The sequence below is a fragment of the Lagopus leucura genome, unplaced genomic scaffold (genome assembly GCF_019238085.1).
Source record: "Lagopus leucura isolate 7727_CA_CO unplaced genomic scaffold, USGS_WTPT01 Super-Scaffold_1, whole genome shotgun sequence".
NCBI lineage: Eukaryota > Metazoa > Chordata > Aves > Galliformes > Phasianidae > Lagopus > Lagopus leucura.
Window position 1 is genome coordinate 6,882,594 of NW_024962250.1, and position 19,264 is coordinate 6,901,857.

The 19,264-nt window shown below is 38.7% G+C and overlaps 1 protein-coding gene across 12 annotated transcripts in view; it reads left to right on the forward strand.

Annotated features, from left to right (window-relative positions):
• The window catches only part of PHF21A (PHD finger protein 21A), a 124,081-nt gene that overhangs the window by 21,002 nt on the left and 83,815 nt on the right, over positions 1-19,264 (forward strand). For 9 of the 12 annotated variants that reach the window (XM_042878148.1, XM_042878402.1, XM_042878549.1 and 6 more), the window contains exons 2-4: positions 8,840-8,880; positions 13,523-13,655; positions 17,798-17,830. In XM_042878148.1, coding sequence (XP_042734082.1) covers positions 13,602-13,655; positions 17,798-17,830 — 87 coding nt within the window. In that variant the 5' untranslated portion in view covers positions 8,840-8,880; positions 13,523-13,601. Of the gene's footprint in view, positions 1-5,448; positions 5,615-6,050; positions 8,418-8,839; positions 8,881-13,522; positions 13,656-17,797; positions 17,831-19,264 lie in introns of those variants that run through there. The other 3 variants (XM_042878320.1, XM_042878233.1, XM_042878471.1) reach the window with 3 other exon arrangements.

Consider the following 19,264-nt stretch of genomic DNA (forward strand, 5'->3'; position numbering starts at 1 on the left):
CTGGTTCTGTTTACTGTCTTTTTATGTAGGCTTACAAGACGTGCTGCTCTTTGTTTTCTGAAAGGTGATGTCTTTAAGTGCTCGGTAATAATTTCTCAGTACGCTAAACCAGAAACTTACAAAAAGCTTAATACTGTTTATTTTCTTTCTTTAATATGTACACAGAGCATATCTCTTTTGCTGTGGGAGGATCTTAAGCTAGTTCTTTCCTTAGTGAGTCTCTGTGCTCCAGACATCAGGAATATCAGCATGATAACGTGCTATAATGAAAGAATGGCTGCTGAAATAAAATGAGCCTGAATTAAAAAGCACATCAAAATCAAATGCAGAATGAGAATGGGTTTTTGTAAATATTAGCTGGCTGTGCTTAAAACAGGTGTTGTGTTTATTCAGGAATAGGGAAAACAGAACTTTCTGATAACAGCAGGGGGTCCTCGTTGCCTTTCACAGAGCTCAGAGCGCCCAACAGAAGTCTGAGGCTTTTAGTGGAGAACTGTGTGAAAGTGAATTTGTGATATTCCTTCTAGAAAAAAAACAACTCTTCTAGAAGGTGAGAAGCGTTACCTTTTTCATCTTGATCTGTCTTCAGACTTTGAGAACAAGGAACAAACAGTTCCCTGTTAGCAGTCCCCTCAAACAGATATTTTGTCATGTGAACATCTGTTCACTAACAAATCATTTTCGTATTGTCTCGTGGTAATTATTCAGATGCCTGTGACATACTAGATCCAGAGCGATCTGTGGCTTAAGGTAAGAATTCATGTATGGCTTCTTAGTTTGAGCTATCTTGCTTCCTGTTAAAACACAAGTTCCACAAAAGAGAAAAAGAGCTTCTGTATTCAAGTACTTTACGGTGTCATTAAATATAGAAGGCAAACGTACACTAGGAGCAAAACTTCAAGTTTATGCAGCTGTGCTATATGTATGTGAAATTGCTTCAGTATATGCACTAAAAATAAGCTAACAGTTACATTGAAGAGGTCAACTTCTCTTAGGAACTGTGGCAGACAGGATGTCTGGACATATATCCAGCATATTGATTTGAAAGTTGACCCACAGCAAAAACTTTACAGGTTGCGTGCAAATATATCTAAAATGATTTGTTTTCTCAATGACCCTTTTACACAATGTTAGCAGAAAATAAACAACGAAGGAATTGTTCTTTTCAGTGCTCTAGTGATGATAGTGATGATGGCAAGATTCAAATACCTCTTTTCTGAGTCATCCTGTAGATCGTCTGGGCTCAAAGTGAAAAGAACAGGTTTGTGTCACTGGATCATCAAAGTGAACTTGCCAGCCGTACTTGTGACAAGGTGGAGAAAGTGAAAGATGACTTCTGATTGCAGCAGTTTAAAACAAAAGCAAAAGCAACAAGGTGCGGTTTCTTACTTGGTGTGCACAGGATAGGACTTGCAGCTGCTGAAGGAAGGAAGAAGGTAGACTCATTTCTGCCCCTTGCCAGTCAGTGACGCGTTTTGCTTCCTGCAGTGTGACAGCCTCCCTGCCATCAGAAAGGAGGGATTTTGCAGCTGGAGCAGTGTGAAGGAGGTAGAGCAGGGCAGATAGGTCAGTTGCATGGGGGAGTGTGCCAGCTGCAGCGTAAGTGAAATGAAAGTGGAGAAACTGAAGGACGGCCCATAAACTCTAAGTAGGACTGGGATTTACTTAGACTAACAGTATACATCAAGAGGTTTAATCTTTCTTCATGCATCCTTGAAGAATCAGTCTTTTAGCAGGCTTCAGGGGCACACTGAGAGGAGCTTTACTGAAAGTACAGTATCTGATTTTGAAACCGTTCTATAAATATGGAAGTGTAAGAGATTATCTGTTGCTGTGAGGTACCCTGCCATATAATCGCTAATCACAATGCATCTGAATTTTGACTGTTTGCTTCTTATAGCTTATGTACCTAGCTTCTGTCTGATATTTGTGGTAGGGTAACATCAGTAGAAGCTTGTGTAGCTAATCTCCATCAATCTGCTGCTGAGAGTCTCCCTGTTGCTCCTTGTGATTCTCACCCTGTGATGCTTTAAACTCCAAATCCTTGTGATAGCAGAGCTCGTCTCTTTCTTACCCTGTAAATGTGTGCTAAACTTCTTTGTTGAGCACGTTTTCCCATTTCGGTTTGATGCTCCTTAATTTTAAAATGCCATGTATAATTGCCTGTTTCCTGTCGCACACAAGTTGCCGTTTATCAAAATATGCTTAATACTGATTTATTCCCATAACTGATATCCCCTGTAAGTAGTTTTCGCTATACTTTGTAACCATGGAAATGGTGTACGGGCGGTATTTATAAGGTAGAAGAAAAACAGGGTGTCTAATGGGACCCCTGCTGTTCTGAAATCTCTTCGACGGCAACAAAAAAAGTCCAGGCTCTCGGGATGCTGTATAAATGCAATAAGTCTTCTGAAAAGCAGAGTGATTTTTTTCTATAAAATATGTATTCACTTTAAATAAATTAATTCACACGTTCTTGTTGGATGGTCCTTTAAAAATTCATGTTCTTTTATCTCTGTTCTCTAAGTTTCGTAATCTTGAAACTTTGCTCTTCATTAGAATGCCAGCTCTAAGAAAATTTTAATTGATTTGCAGTCACAGTGCTGACACTGAAACTGAGAGTTAGTTGTTGCTTGCTGGTGCTTCTGGTTAATGCTTGTTTAATGTTTTAGCACTTTCACTGCTACTTCCCTAAAAGCTCTGCTGTTGGGCAGAGCCTTTTCCTCCCCAAACTGCTGAAATGTGTAGTGTGAGGGGGGAAGAGGGTAGAGGGAGGATTATTGCTTCTTCTTGACTTTTTGCTTTTTTTTTCTCTCCAATTTTATTCCTCATCATTATTATTCTGCTCTAACTTTTTTCACTTGTTTGGCATTTCCCCCTGGTGGCAGATGAAGCTAACAGCACTGCGTGCTGTGGAAATGGCAGACCGGAGTCCTTGAACGGCCCTTTTTCATGATTGAGCTGCTAGCTGTTTTTCTGATCATTTATTTATTTATTTGCTTATTTTTGATGCTGTTTTTTTCCCCTGATGACCCCCAAGAGACCAACAGGACTCAAGGAGCAGCTCGCCCAGGCAGGGGCTGCAAGCACCCCCAGCTGCCCCCTGAGAAGCTCTCAGCGCTGCCAGCGGTAGCCGAGATGCTGCCAGGTTTGTTTCCTGCCCGCAGCCCTGCAAGCGCTCCTCGGATCGGCTCCCGTTGTACTCTGGACCTCTCCCAAAACTCTTCTGCCTCACTAATGTGTAATTCCCGCAAGCCGGTTCTGTCCAAGATAAAAGTGGGTTGCTAGAAAAGGAAGAAGGCTGGCACTCAGTATGAAATTTTTCTGTCATGTTTCAGTGAATAAAACAGGAAGTTGGAGATCCCTCTGTTCTTAATGGAATTGGAGAGAAAAATACTACAGTGAGAACTGAAGCAGAGTTTTCTTATTTTTTCTCCTCGCCGTGTCTTCAGTTGTTAAAGCAATTACTTGGATTTCCTTAGTGTTTAACCGGTATCAAACGCTGTTCTTCCGAGATAATAGTTTTCTCTCCTCTCTGTGATTCCTTCACCTATATCCTTTTCCCAAGTAGCCCTGAGTGGTGGGACTATAAAAGGCAGTCAGAAACCTCTCCACCATGGGAATGAGGAATTTACAATGCACCTTGAGAAAATCAGATGATAGTGAACTGATTTTTCTGGACATATTATCTAAAAAACCAGCCAAACGAGATGACTCTGAATAAGGCCCCTCTGGAATTCTTTTTAAGCGTTGAAACAAAACTGGGCTGTGCGTTTTGCGTTTGGACACTGGGCTTCTGTTGTGGATTTACCTACCATACACCTGAAGGGGAAAAAGGTGGATACTTGTAGATGTTTTGAAAGCTTAAAAAAAAAAAAAAAAAAAAATCAAGTTCTAAAACTGCAAAAAATGTCAGTTATTTTAAGCGTGGCAACAGTTTAATTGATAAACTGTATTTAAAGTGAGCAAAAATGCCCGATTCCAGGAACTTCATGGGATGTCATAGAATGCAGTAAAAATGTCTAAAATCTGACCCTAAAGTCATCCTTAGGATTTGAATCGTAATTTTTGGAAAAATAAAATACAATTCTGTATCTACTGGCTTCATCAATGAAGGCTTTGGTTTTGCACTGCTAATAACCAGAAATTTAGCCTTCATTAGAAGTGGGGCTTCCTTTTGATGTGTGTGTGGATAAACGATGCCTGCTAAACACCAAAGAAGTTTACCAACGTACAGGTTGGGGTAATGCAACTTTACATGAGCAGGAATTCAGCCATGCTGCACTGAAGGTGGTTTTGTGTTCAGCTGAAAGCAGTGATTCACTGAGCAGAGGGAGGCTTCATGTTCTTGGTAGTATTGCCGTGGGCACAAAAACAGGAATTGTACTCATGATCACTTCTTGAACGTTAGGAAGGGTTATATGGGAAATACATGGGGCCCTTGGTAGCTGTTCAGGATGAACTTTTACCATGCTTACCTATAGTCGTAGGTCAGGTGGACTTTCTGAAATTCTCTAGTTTCGTTTTATATACTTCTTTTTTTTTCTTAAAATCATGGATGCCTTATTTATCCTATGGAAGGATGTACTACTGCTGGAAATTCAATGCTTTTGCTTTTGTTTTGTTTTTTAGATGGCAACATTTTACCTGTAAAGGGGGAGTGTAGATGTAAGCAAAAATTGGGAGGCTGAGTGTTTTATTTTCAAGGTGGATTAAGTGGTTAATCCTCAATGAATGAATTTATGCTAACTTTGTTCTCTTTCAAGTGGCTTTAGGATATGCATCTCTGATCTGAGAAATGCACCGAGAGTTTTCAAAGGAGAGGGTGTTGTGTATTCATGTGTGGGTTAAACGTTGCAAAGCCACGTAGCTTATGGATCTCCTCCAGTTGATGGTTTTCTAAACTGTTTTGGAGGAAGTGAGTCTATCTATCCCCCAACAAAATAGGCTTTTAGTGTCTTAAACTCAAAGTTGTGCCAGTTCCATGGTATGGACAGGGAGCCCTGATTTAGGGCTGGAGCTTGTGGCCTCTGTGCCACCTGCCTGCCTGGCTGCTGAGGCAGGAGGTGTGTTTTTTGTCGTGGAAGTGGCAGCACCTGTGTAACTAATGGGATATTTGAAATGTGAACACTTGGTTATTAAGTCATTTAAAATATCTCGTCTACTCCATCTGCGTTGGTTGGTCTGTCTTTTCCTTGAGGCTATAGAAATCCTATCCTCTTAAGGAATACGAAGTTTTCCTGTTTTTAACTTGAAAATCACTGTGAAGTAACGTTTATGACTTGTTGTCCCAGTATGTACTGATAGCATTCTCTCTATATGGGGCGCCTTTCAAATAAAGGAAAAAAAAATACAGTTGCTTGAAAGAGTTTGCATCTAAAGACAGAGGAGGGTCAGAAAAGATGAAACATCTTCTATGCAGTGTATTTTTTTGGGAGGGGTGGGGAGGATTTAAGCTTAATATTATGAAGAAATGCTCTGAATCGTGAGAGGATGTCACAATTTCCTTTGCACAGCAACCAGTCCTTTTTCATCAGAGTCCATCCTGTGCTCTGAACGAGTCAGAAGTCCTGTTGGCAAGGAAAAAGAAGTTAGAGGATTAAATATCAGTGTGGTACGTAGCTTTAATCAGGAGCTTTATATATCCATGGTATAACAGTACCCTGTGCTAGCTTTCAGAGTTAGGGAAGGTACTAACTGGAAAGGGCTAAAAGTATTTGTTAATTTCTCACTTCTTTTTCCCAAATGAGTCTCTGGTTACAGTAGCATAAGCATTATTGTATAACTTCAAGACCACAGTGTCTTACTGATGTGACCAAACATTTCAGTGTACAGATACTTAGCAGTTAGGTATTCTTAAATCTGCCGGTGCTGTTTGCAAACACATTTAACCATCATGTGTAGTTCTTCTGAAATCCTCAGGGGCTACCAAGCCTTGAATGCAGGAGTTTTGTGCTTTAACTTCTCTCTGTATTCTCAGGTTTCAAACAGATTAAAGTTGATCTGCAGAATATGATTGTTTTGGTAATAGCAGTGTATTTTCTCTTACATGCGTTGTCTAGAAATGTTGAAAAGGTTAAAAGCCTTTATTTTAATCTTTTTATTACTTCAAGTGTGTGTATAGATGCGTATCAAAATTTGTTTGGCTGCAAGTGAAGCATTTTCTGGAAATCATACTGGAGTGTAAAAATAGAGAGCCATCGTGTAGGAAAAGGAGTTAGGAAATTAATGCATCTTTCTTGTATTAGACTATAAACTCAGGGTAATTCAGGTTGGAAGGGATCTTGGGGGTTACCTGGTTCTACCCTGTAGATCAGAGCAGGGCCAGGCTTGTAGGTATCTCAGATTGCTGAGGGTCATATGCAATCAAGTCTTGAAAATCTGGTTGACTTACTTAAAAATGTGACTTGCTACTTTTTATTAAGATACTTGGACCAGTTGGGTGCAGGTTTTTAATTAAAGTAACAGCTAAAAACCCCTCTTCTTTATTAATACGTGTAATTGCGAGTGGTTTAATTTTAATTCTCTAGTGTGTTTTGTAGTGAGAGTTAAGAGATGGTGCAAGCTTGTGTATGTCGTCTTGCTGAGAATGAGAAACAATCTAATTTGCTCAACAGAAGCAGATTCTATCTGGTACCTTTTCCATTAATGCTCTTCTGGGTTGGCTTCCAGTAGCTGCAGATAGACTTGTTGAGAACTGAGGCTATACAGATTTAGTTGGTCGCAAACTGTTTTCTGGCAAGTTTTTGATTTTGGGTTTTGAATTGTCATGCTCCACTGATTCATTAGGGCTTTGTGAAGCACAGCAGAATTCAACTTTTGAAATAAGCCATTGGACTGACAGGTCCTTCATTTCAAAGCACTGACTGCTATTAAGAACGCGCAAGCTGCGCTGACACCTCTGGTATTGCTACTTAGGCTCTCTATTGCCAAGTGGAAGTCTGTTAGCTATGGAAGCTCTGTCCCCTGAGGGCTGGAATCTCTTTGTGCAATAGCCATCAGCTGTATTGAGTTAGAGCCTTCCTGAGCCGTGTGGCAAACTTAAGGATACATGAATGTATTTATTAAGAGGAAATTAAAGGTTATGCTCAGTGCTTACTATTGCTAAAGAAAGTTGCGCCTTCAGGGTAGATAATGATGCCCTGTAGAGATCATCTGTCTTGACCATGTTTTCATCTCTACTTGCTATCCCTTTTGACTAGACAAAAGTGGCATTATCACTACATCTGCTGCCTTAAAAATTACTAAATTAATTATCTGGGGATTGTTTGTATCTGACAGGCAAATGTGAGAAATTTGGGGGGTTGTCTGATTAATTTGCCTTTTTTCTTGGTCTTCCTTTTAAGAAGAAAATAGTTTAACTAGCATGGATGATAGAGGTTTTCAATTTAGGACTTCGAGGAGTTCAGCTACCATGCAGAGAAAGAGATATTTATGTTATTGATGACCTAGGATCAAAACCAAAGAAGGTAACATCCTACCTCACAACTGAGAAGCGATTGTCTCTATGTGGGAGGTGATAGAAATTGAACCACTTAACAGGTTATTGTAAGGGCCAGCACATAGGATGCTATAAAAATATGAAGAGCAATGGAAAGTGTGAGCCTGTTCAAGACGCTTGGAGTTAGCAGCAGGCATATCTGCTCTTCATTTCTCTGTCTCCCTGTTTAGGAAGACTCTCCTGTATCAGCATAAGTTTTTATACAGCTCCCATTAGTGCACTGCTTATGAGGAAACTCACTTTTGATTTGCTGTAGATGTTTACTGAGAAACCCATGCAAACTGAAAATTCAGAATGACATTATTCAACAGATACTTTATTCTTTAAGCTAAACTTCTCTGCTAAATGAAGCAGAGGTGCCAGGAAAAACTCAGTACTTGCACAAGGGCAGAATTAGAAGGTTTTGTATTTTCAGAGCATGGGCTGTGGCTGTTCCTTTTTGCGTGGCTGGGGCTTCAACCCAGCACTGTGGAGATGTGTGCGGATGGCAACCTTGCTGTAAAGGTCTTGCTGACTGTGGAGTCAGAGCTTAAAATAGACTGATATTCTAGTATTTTACTAGAAAACTGGAGTATTTTGGAAGGCTTTTTTTTAGCATCAGGCAAAGAAATTGAGCAAATGAGTTATCGTTTATATTTTAACTGTCTTTTTAAGACTCTGACTCAAGTTTTTATGATTCATATGAAGATGATTTAAGTAGTACCCAACCTTTCTGTGCTGCTAAGTGTTCTTCTCATCCACAGGCCATGTATCGGGTAGTGCATCTTCACAGCCTCTGCAGTTCATGACCCAGCACGTTAGCTTGAACTGCCGTTGATTTTGGTTTACACTCGTGCTCTGGGTGTTGAGCTCTGGTGGCTGTGCTGTCTCACCACCTGGTTTGCCCTATTCGTGCTGCTGGAACCTGGAGCAGGAGGTGGGCACGTGCCTAACGTGGGCGACCTTATTGCAGTGAGCTGTGACAGCTGGCAGGGCTTGTGGCTCGGATCTTCCAGTGATGGAGAAGAGTTGTTTCCCTCAGGGGAGCCAAACAGACCTTGCACAGGACTAGGAAAGCTTGTACCTGTAATCTCTAATTTCCCTGATGATAGCGATCAGTCATATTCTAATCCTTATTAGAACCAGAGGTCTCCTTGGCTTTCCCCACTACGGAAAAGAAATTGTCTTTCCGAGAGTTATTTTATACTTATTTTCTGCATCAATAAAAACAAACAGAAAAACCCCAGAAGACCCCAGATTTTCCAAATCTTTGAATTTGCTTTTTCAGTTTCAAACTGAGGTTTACATGTTGGTCATATCTTTTTTTTTTTTTTTTTTTTTTTTTTTCCTCTTTTGTAGGAGGGGGTAGAAGGCTGAAGGGAATAACTTCCTCAACACTGGTAAGTACTTCTTTCCTGAGCTGGGATGGCTTACCAAAGAATAGCTGATATGAAGAGCTGGCATCCATTCCTGGAAAAGTTTGGTGCTTACTGAAACTGAAATCCTATCTGTTCTTATATTCAGAAATTAAATCTTAAAAAGTAAATGTTACTGATGGAAGTCTCAGTCCTATAAATAAATTCACTGCGGGGCTGAGATTTGGACCTGAGAGTCTCTAAGTACAATAGACATTTAACTTTAGCTATCCAAAAATATTTTTTTTTCTGTGTAATGTCAAAAATAAGTTTATCTGAAGGGATTTTGAGTGGAGAAAGACTTTTGCTTGAAATCTTAAATTATTCAGCATCCCTCCATTTGCAGATCAGTAATTAATAGCTTTTGTGTGTGTTTTTTATATTTTTACTTGTGCACATGTATATATAAGTCACATAAACTGTGCCTTCGTTGTACTTTCCAAAGTAGCCATAGTTTAAGTATCTTGATGATATTTTAAGGAATTGCAGTGGATTGTATTTTTTTTTTTTTAATTGAGATAATAATAGAGAATTGCTGGTACACTTTACATGACTCAGATTCATTCAGTTTCTGAATATTTTTGTATAAACATGCAACCTCCATGCTGCTTTAACTGAGGTGAATTGTGGCACTTTATCTGTATGAAATTGAGGCCATCACATCAGAAATACGGGATTATTTATAACAAATGCGTGCCAGCAAGAAACTGACTGGAGGACTGCTGTCTCCAAAGTTGAAATTAATCCAAGGAGCGTCAAATTTATGTCTTGCTGTCAGTGTTCTTCCTGGTTGTGACTTGAAAGTATGTCTGGACGTGTAAGAGATGCAAGTGCTCCTCAGTCCTCTGTTTTTCCCTTTGGAAGTCCCTGTTTCTAGCACTAGCGAAGCATTTGCATGTTTTAGAAATGAATGGGATGAAGGCTGTTTGCAGACCAACCAGTCCATGCAATTTCAATCACCGACAAGAATTTTAATTAAAATAATAATTTTGCCATTAGAAGAGTAAAGTGGAAAATGGAATACATTTTATGATTAATCCAGGGATAGTTTTATACTTTCTGAAAGGTGATTGTAGGTAGTTCATAATGCCACTGGTCATGAGCTATTACATCTCCCCTGGAAGCTGAGTCTGAAGGAATAAAAGCTCAAGGATACTGAGGATTTTTGCACTTAGAAATGTGTGATCACTTGTCTAGGTAGTTCTGCACCTACTTTTGGAAGAAATACAGGTAGTAGTTGGCCAGGTGCCCTCTAGATGTTATTCTACATAAAACAGAAAAAAAGTAATCGAGGATTTGTCAGGTATGAAGAACGATCACTTTTTTTTCTTCTTTAATTAACACTGACGAAGTGTTTAGGTGCTTCAGGGGCATTTCAGCCAGGGGTAACTTGGTTGTTAGAGGAAGGCTACAAGAGTGTGTTCTAAGTGCTTTATACAACCACATACACTTCATTTTTATAAATTGGCAACTTGACCAGATTTTAAAAGTGATCATCTTATATCTTATTTAAAGTGTTCTCCACACTCCCTCCCACCTGTAATGGCTTGGATGCTCAGGATGCTTCAGAACCTCCTAATAAATTCTTTATTACCCTTTGCCTTTTTCCTCCTATTTAAAGTGATGATGATGTGTGCCTCAGCTTGGATGCCATGCCAAATATGTGGTATCTTATCTGTGATTTAACACAGTTCCAGTAACTGCCAATCCTGGGCCTTTTTTTACAAAAGAGGACAGTGGTGCTGCTGGTGACGTCTGCAGCAGCTGGCAGAGAAGGTGATGGCACAAGACCATTCCTTACTGTGCAGCCTTTGCTGATGGAGCACTGTTAGTTTCTCCTCCTTCCATATGGAGCACCTGGTTTTTGAAGAGAGAAGGTTGTTCCCTGTGCTTAATATGTCCTTCTGTGCAACTTTGCCTGCAGAAGGTAACTGGAAGTAAATGATTCTGCAAAACAAGTTGCTCTGAGGCTGTCGTGAGAGCACTGGAGGAGAGGAGTCATAGAATGGTTTGTGTTGGAAGGGATCTTTGAGATCATGTAGTTCCAACCCCCTGCTATGGGCAAGGACACCTCCCAGTGGACCAGGTTGCTCAGAGCCCCATCCAACCTGGCCTTGAACGCCTCCAGGGAGGGGACATCCACAACTTCTCTGGGAAGTAGACAGAGAGCCAACAGTTTTTTTTTTTAAAAAACAACACCAAAAACTTTAATTAGGAAAAAAAAGTCATGTATCTCTTTTTTTCTCTTGCCTTGTTTTAGATACTTCAATCATATTTATTGGAGTTCCACAGATATTTTTTTGTAGCGTGACAAGTATTTCCAGTTTATATACACTTAAAAAATTTTGTGGCTAAGGAATCTTAAAATCTGTTAACTTTCAACATGAAAATAAAAGAAAAATCTGAAATTGTAACGAAAAAAAAGGGAATGGAGCCAGTCAGCAATGGATGTTTTACTGGCATTGCTTTGGTTTCTGATCGTTCCTCAGTACTGCAGTGAATTACACCTTTTCCTGGCTTCAGCTGTGTAAACATGGATAGGCTGAACAGCCTCCTGCTTCTGCAAAGCACTGCTGCTTTTTGCTCAAACTTAAAAATTAGTTGTGAGAAATCTTTCCAGCTGATGAAGGTGTCTTTGAAATGAAGTTTCATTATTTTTTATGAATCAGTGGTGGTTGCTCAGGCTTTGTGTGTTGTGTTTGTGTGTAGTACTGGGCTATACAAGTGTGTGCTAAAATAATGTACAATTCTGATGTTCTCTGAGATGGCTTTTTCCTGTTTTGCGTTTTGCTTTAAAGTTAGCATGTTTATTACAAGTGCTGTCTCGTGCATGGCAGACACACTGAGAGACTTTGTTCATGCCTGCCTGAATCTTTACCTCAAAATGGAATTTCCAGGGCTTATGAAGTACTTTTTGCCTCAGCAGTGGGCTCCAGCTTTCATTAGTCTCTCTCCCTCGTGGTTTTCTGAAGCATGGCTTCTTTTGAAACTGCAGTGATGGGGACTTAATGCGTGCTGTAGTTCTTGCCTGTGACTGGAGGTACTAATCCAGGATTCTGTTTTCTCATTAAGGTCTGTGGTAATAGAACAGGGAACTATATGTAGTTTGCATGTATCCCTTGGTACAAATTACAATTTTATGGAGAGTGGTGCTGCAAAGGCAGCTGTTCTAGCTCTTCTGGGCCACATGTAGGAGAGACCCTTGCAGAAGGTCATTTCGAGTGTTGTCTAGAAAGTCTGATCAGGCCTTTGTTATTTAAATAAGTAAATTTAAGGTACCAGCAAATGGTGTGGAAAAAGAATGAGTTGGAATACCATGCTTTTATATAAAACCCTTGATAGTCTTCTCCCTTAATAATGCGGTGCTGTTTGCGAAGAGAAACAAGCCTGGCTTAAAAACCAACCAAACAGGAAAAAACCTCCGACTTTATTTTCAGGAACTCGAACTCTCCCGACACTTCAGTGTTCTGTGTGCATGGGCAGCATCAAAAGAAAATTCTTAACTTAAAGAATTGCTGTCCCTTCATTGTCTAAGTGCCTAATCTAAGTTGTCAGTAGATTTTTGACAGTTTCAAGTCCCATTATGAAGATCTGAGCTGACAATACCTGTGTGTTAATTGTGAACAGTTCTCCAAAGATAAAAATATAGAACTACTTTAACACTCCAACAGTTCTTTCATGTGTGATGTCTGGATGGAAAGATTGCTATGTAATATTTTCTGATGCGTTCTATGCTTATGTGTATAAATAAATCTCAACGCAGGTATTTTTAGTCCAGTTTTTAGGCAAGTTTCATTGCATTTTGAGAGCGTGTTGGATAAAGATGGGGATCTTGATCCTGCTTCAGAATCTGATGCTTTAAACGTATTTCTGGACAAAAATCTCCTGTCCAGCTTTGAAGGCTTTTAGAAATACCGATTATAGCATTCTTCCATCTCAGAGGTTGGGGGACTCATTTTTTTTTTGAAGTACAAATAAAGATGCTAAACTTTTATTTACTGGAATTCCATCTAGAAACAGCAGAGGATTTAATACTTAATGTTTTTCAATATATTGTGTTTTGTATCTTCTATTCCTTCAAAACATAAGGTGACTAACTCAGCACAAACTTTAGGCACTGCCTTATTAATGTGTTATGTTGTTGTGTCAGATAGCATGCAGACCCTCCCATCTACGCAGCTCTAAAGTATGGTGGAAGTATGTTAATGCTGTACATACAAATGACAATTTATTGTCATTTGGGTTGCAAATTTATTGTCTTAAGAATATTTTCTTGTCTGTGCAGATCTTTATTTACTTTTGAAACATTCTTAGTAGTTTTATAATTTGATATGTAACTGCAATGAAATATTGGAAGGAAATAGTTTCCTGCAAAATGAGATAAAGGACAAGGATGTCAACTTTTGGGGTATGTGAGAAGCGGTGCATTTGGCTAAACTACACTAAGGAAGGCAGCTCTTAGTTAAATTTCTTGTGTTTGGAAGATTCCACGTGTTTAGGGTAGGAAGCTGTAGTTTAATACAGTTCACAGCATTCCTGTTCTGTTTTGGTTTTTTTTTTTCCCCATTTTTCAAGTTAAATTCTGTCTTTTCCTACCTAAAGCAAAACTTTTTTATTTTTTTTATAGCACTGGTGAGGAGAGGAAACCAGGAACTAAAGGCACTGGAATCAGCAGACATATCTAGAGAAAGTGGAGAAGGTAGAGAATGGAGCTGCAGACTCTACAGGAGGCTCTGAAAGTGGAAATTCAGGTTCACCAGGTATTTTGTACTCTTTCTTGCTTTATATTTTTAAGCAATTGCAACATCAGTGTCTGTGATAGCACTACAACTAATGGCATTAATAGGTAATGCCGTTACAACTATAGGTTGTTATAGTGATATAGTAATATATATGATATATACTAATATATTAATTACATAACTATTATGTAATAATATAGTAAGATAGTTTCTGTTTTGTAAGCTTGAAATTGATTTAGGATTTCATAGTTTCTGTTTTTTGACCCCACTACCCATTGTTTTTGGCAAATGTAGAAAAAATCTACATATCAGGCTGTGGGTGGGGATTTTTTTTAATATACTTTAGCAGTGATTTAAAAAAAAAAACATTCAGAAAACTGTGTTCAGTAACTTCTGTCTGGAAGGATTTTCTGATATTCTAAATCCAATTTCAATATTAAGTTGGGAATGGAAAATTATGGTGAAGGAACTTTTCAAGCAAATGTAAGAAGGCATGAGCATATTAAATAATTCAGAAATTACTGAAGCAGAACCTATAAACCCAGGGTAGCTGCCATCTAGTAACATTAGATTTAATGTTTTCTAAAGACCGTTCTCCAAGTATTTCTCAGGTATGTCTTTCAGACCCGTGGAACTCACAGTGTTACACAACGGATAAAATAAACTTATGGTTGTATGAATTTTGGAAAATATTTCCAAGTTACCTAGAACACTTGTTTGGACAAGTCATCAGATGACTTGTTCAGTAATTGTTGCAATGATGAGCATAGTGCAAGAAAACTTGAGTGGGTGGATGAGTTAGTTAAATGATGTTATGTCGGCTTTAATGAAGATAAAACTTTCAGCTGAGGAGAAGAGTGTTCAAAAAAAACAATAGGTTAACTTCCAGAACTAAAGGCAAGTGTTTTGCTCTCCTCAAACTCCAAGGCCTTTGCCTTCAGAACTTCAAACAGCCTTTTATGGAGGTAATAGAATTCAGAAATTACACATGGCATTGATTCAGGCATTAAAATAGTTAAGGCCAATAACTAACTTTTTCCAAATGTTGTCTGCTGTATGGTGAACAGACTGGTAATCACACTTGTGTTTGTATAACAGCATTTACCTCTCGTGTGTTATCTTTATTTCTCTTTATTCCTAAACTAACAAAAAAACCCCACAGAATTTTAATAAGCTTTCACATCTGTTTGTAGTAACGATGAAGAAAAGGAATGAAGGTCAGAAAAAATTGAAGACTACTTTTTTTTACTTTTAATGACATAAAGGATATTTTGGTCTCACTTGCTTTTGCTTTGCCCAGCCATCATGAAAAGTGAGGTCTGCACTTAAATCAAATTTAATTAAGTTTTCTTTCAGTGGGTGAGACCTCAAGCCGTTATATCAGAAGATTGTTTACTTCTTACAGACTGTGTAGATTCCAGTTACTAAGGTTAAACAAGTCTAAGCATTTACAGTGGGAAATAACGCTTACAGCAACATGTTGGGTGCCTCGTAAAGTCATCTTGAACTAGTTTTAATGTATTGTATACATTTCAATTCTTCAATTTAAAAATACAATATATCCTTTCTTTTGGCAGTACTGCAGATGTTCTGTAGAGTTGTCTCGCTTGTCGTCTTTTACTTACTTAATTTTTTTTCCAAGGACAATTTAAAAGCTTGCCAAGAGAAACGCAGTCACATTTTGTCCTCCTCTTGTACATGGCGGACAGGTGTCTGTGATGGAGCTCAGCTCTTCACTGTGTGAACAAAGCCTCCCAGCTTTTTCTCCCTGATGCAGCATGTCACTTGTCATGACTGCTTACATAGCTGTAGAAAGTGATGCTCGGTATGACTGCATTTTTGTTTGTAGAATTGCTCCTTATTTCCTGCCTATTCCAGTTCACCTTCAGAACTCTGAAGCTTTGATGCTCCCTATTTGACAGAGTGCATCTTAAAATACCGAATTAGGTGTTCAGTTCTTTAGGAGAAGGTACTTTTAGTTTCATTTTTATCTTTAAGGGAAGTCTGTCCAGGTCACTTGCTATGTCAGAGTACAACTTTAAGATGCCTTCATGACCAGCTGTGTTACTTGTCCTGAGAAGAGACCCATCAACTCTAAGTAGTTCATTCTGCTACTTATTTATGCTTATTTTGAAACAGTCTGCTCTTCATAGTTTTGATCACAGGAGGTGTTAGAGGAGCTGTGTTTCGCTGTTCTCACAGAAGGGATGGGCTTTGTGGATGGGTCTTCGAGCTGATGAGTAGAAAGAAACTAAGCTATCCTTTCCCTTTTCATTTCTTAGCAAAAAGATTTGTGTGCTTTTAAAATACCTTCATTTTAACATACATTTTTCTTGTGACTGGGATAATGCAGTACGACATGTTCCTCAAATATGTTAAAACAGTTTACAGCCACTAAGTGTAACGTCTTGATTGAGAACGTACAGTAACTTTGTATGTGTAAAAGCTAACAGATTTGTTTGTCAAGCTCTAATGTGGAACGCACTGAGGAAAACTGAGTTAAGCGTGTAAGCACAAGGCTAGTGTAGCACCTCAACTTCCCATAACATTGAATGATGAAAAAATGGTACTGAGTGTAGATAAATGCCAAAGTGGTGCACCTTGGAAGAGCCATCCGTCTTACATCACTGAATTAGCTATTAGCACTGAGCAGGCATTTCCTGCAATACAGAGTACTTGAATGTTGTATGCAGTTCTAATCCCGTTTGCAAGTGATGGAGAAGAACGAGAGAAGTACAGGGAACAGTGCTAAGAAGGAGCGAAGCAGTGGCATGGTTAGGGCATAGGGAGGCTCTCAATCTGAAATATGAAAGACATGAATAGATGTAGTATGAAAATGAGTAGACAAACAGCAAGAATGGCTTTCCATAATTTCAGTTACCTTCATGCATGCATTAACAGGAAGCATGTTCAAAAGAAGGAGGTCCTTTTACATAAGAATATTCTCATTTAACTTTGGAACATATTGTTACAGAATTTGGAGTGTTTTCTTTAATTCAGAAAGTAATGAGAGCAGATTAATGGAAAAAAGTTTGTTACTAGCTGTTGAGCTTAAGATACCATCTTTCACTGAAGTCATCCAAGCTGTAAATTTCTGAGAGATGGGAGATACCACTATGATTGTGCAGTATTCCAACTGACGGCCATGTTTGCTGTTGGCTAGGAAAAGATATTAGGGCAGAAAGACCAGTGGTCTAACCCAGATTTGTGTGTTATGCTTTTTCTGATTAGTATCACATCCAGGGTGTGAAATGGAATACACTTCAAAAAAATTCGTTGGCCAAATCTGAGTTGTCTGAGTAATATTGATGCAGGTGGCAATAAACATTTTTCTTGTTTGCTTTCTCTTCCTCACTTCTTTTCCTGGTGCTGGAGCACTACATATTTTCACGTTCTAGGAACAATGTAATGTGATAAAACGTAGCTGTAACTAAGGAAGAGATTTGGGTTGGGAGTAGTGGTGAGGGTGGTTTGTTGCCTGTTCATTTGGGGCTCTAGATGTCTTCAGTGACAGCCTGATAACTTCCCTGCTTATCAACAGACAACATCCTCCTGCAGCTGCTTGAAGGAAGCAAAGGAGAAAGAATAGTGAATGGTAACCATCTATCCACTTTCCCTTGAATGCAGAGGGCATCTTTTCTGCAGTGATATCAGTCTCTCTGACTGAGAGAGAAAAGTGGCAAAGATACTTCTGAACATGGATCTTCCATGTGGTACCAGCCAAGCCAACACACAGGGAGTCCTTTGGTGTTTGAAATGTTCTATGTCTGAGTACACAAACAGCTTTTGTGTTTGCAGTGATTCTCTGTGATTTGTGTTTCTTGTGAATGCAAGCAAAGGCGGCTGCAGTTCTAGAGAAGTCATGGCTGTAAGATCAGTTTCTTCAGCTGGCTTAAATTGTCCTACAAAGGTATCATTTATTCAAGAACAGTTTTGGAGGAGAAGTGGTGACTTAATGTGATAATTTTACTGTGTTAACAAGAATAGGTTTAGAAATCATTTATTTTGGATTCCTTATGGATTAGGACTAGCAATTGAAAACTATGAAATGTGTATTTTGGTGTATTTCTTATAAAGATTCTCCAAAAATGTTGGTTTTGCACTGCTCAATGGGATCCTTCATAAGTCTTTATTTTATCATTGCATCTCTTTCTTTCTAGAAACTGGTTGCCCAAATGAAGCAAGATCCACAGGTAACTATCTATTTTGTATTGTTTTATGTATCTCTAAGAAGAGAGAGAATAACTGCGCCAAGTTTGAGAATTTCAGATATTTCATCATGTTCTTCCATGTTAGCACAATTTTTAGAAGAAAACAATTAAGAACAAATCTTTAAAGAAATGACTGTATTGTTCTTTTAAGATACACACCAACAAAGAAAAATCCACCAACTCTTTTTGGAGACTTTTGTTTCTTTCTTAGTATTTTAAATCATGGGACCATTGCAGGCAATAATGCAACTCAAGTATTACATCTCTGGTTCTTCTGGAAATGTCTCTTCGCCAAATCTGCAATTTCTAGATGTAGTGTTTTTCTTGTCTGAGTTATTATACAAGCCAAAAGAGGATCCTCCTTCCAAGAAACTTTGTCTGAATGAAGAACATTGCTTAAGACTTCATTCAGTTCGCCTGTCTTAATTACCGGCTTTGGCACTGTAGTATTTGAAGCGTGGCCACTTGGTCTTGTGGTGTTTCAGAGCTACCAAAGCCTGGGTAATTAGGATCCTTGTGTAGACTGCAAAAACTTCTTCTTTCCCAGTGGCTATGTAAAGAGACTCGGTTTATCCTGCAATTGAGCACTCATGTTTGCTAAATGGGGAGTTACTTCAGGCTTGCTGGTAAGAGCATCCATCCCCATAGTAAATTGTATTGGAAAATCTACTTGCTAAAAGTTTGCTGCTCCTCCTTTCTAGACAAGTCTGCTGGTGATTACAGCATAGTTGGCTTTCTGCTCATGTCTAGTGAGAGATGTCAGGGCTGCAAACAGCCGTGCAAAGTTCATGGAATCATTAAGAGTAACTTTGGTCACTGTTTCAGAATTCTTAAGAATATTCTGGAATAAAAATGTATAAAGTAGAATCTAGGGAAAAGGGAGAATGATTAGTCAATATCTTGTTTCACTGAGGCCGTGTTTATATTAGATAAAGCTATCTACAAATAACTGAGTTGGGATTTTAATGCATTTCAGATTTGTAGATGGATATAAGAACAGAGAAGTTTTCTTGAGCATGAAGTTTCTGTAACAATATTAGTCTTAGGTTTTAGTGTTGTGTTGTACAGCAAACCTGCATAATCCAGCGTAAAGAGTATACAACATAAATTAGGGAAAAGAAAATAAAATTGCAGGGAGGTTTGCTTCCTTGTCACACTTCTTCAGAGCTTCACAGTCTTTAAACTGAGTGCATTATTGTTTGGGTTCTTTTAAATTATTTTTAGCAGAAAAGAAACAGTCCTGGTAAAAATTGTTTTCTTACTGCGTCTTTATAGTGGTGTTTATTGCTTTCAAATCTTAAAGTGCTATTGTAAGCAAAGTGCTGATATGAATGATGTGCTAAGGCAGATGTAATTCTCTTAAATATAGTCTAAGGCACACAAACATTTGGAAATGAATACTTAGGTATGTTGGCC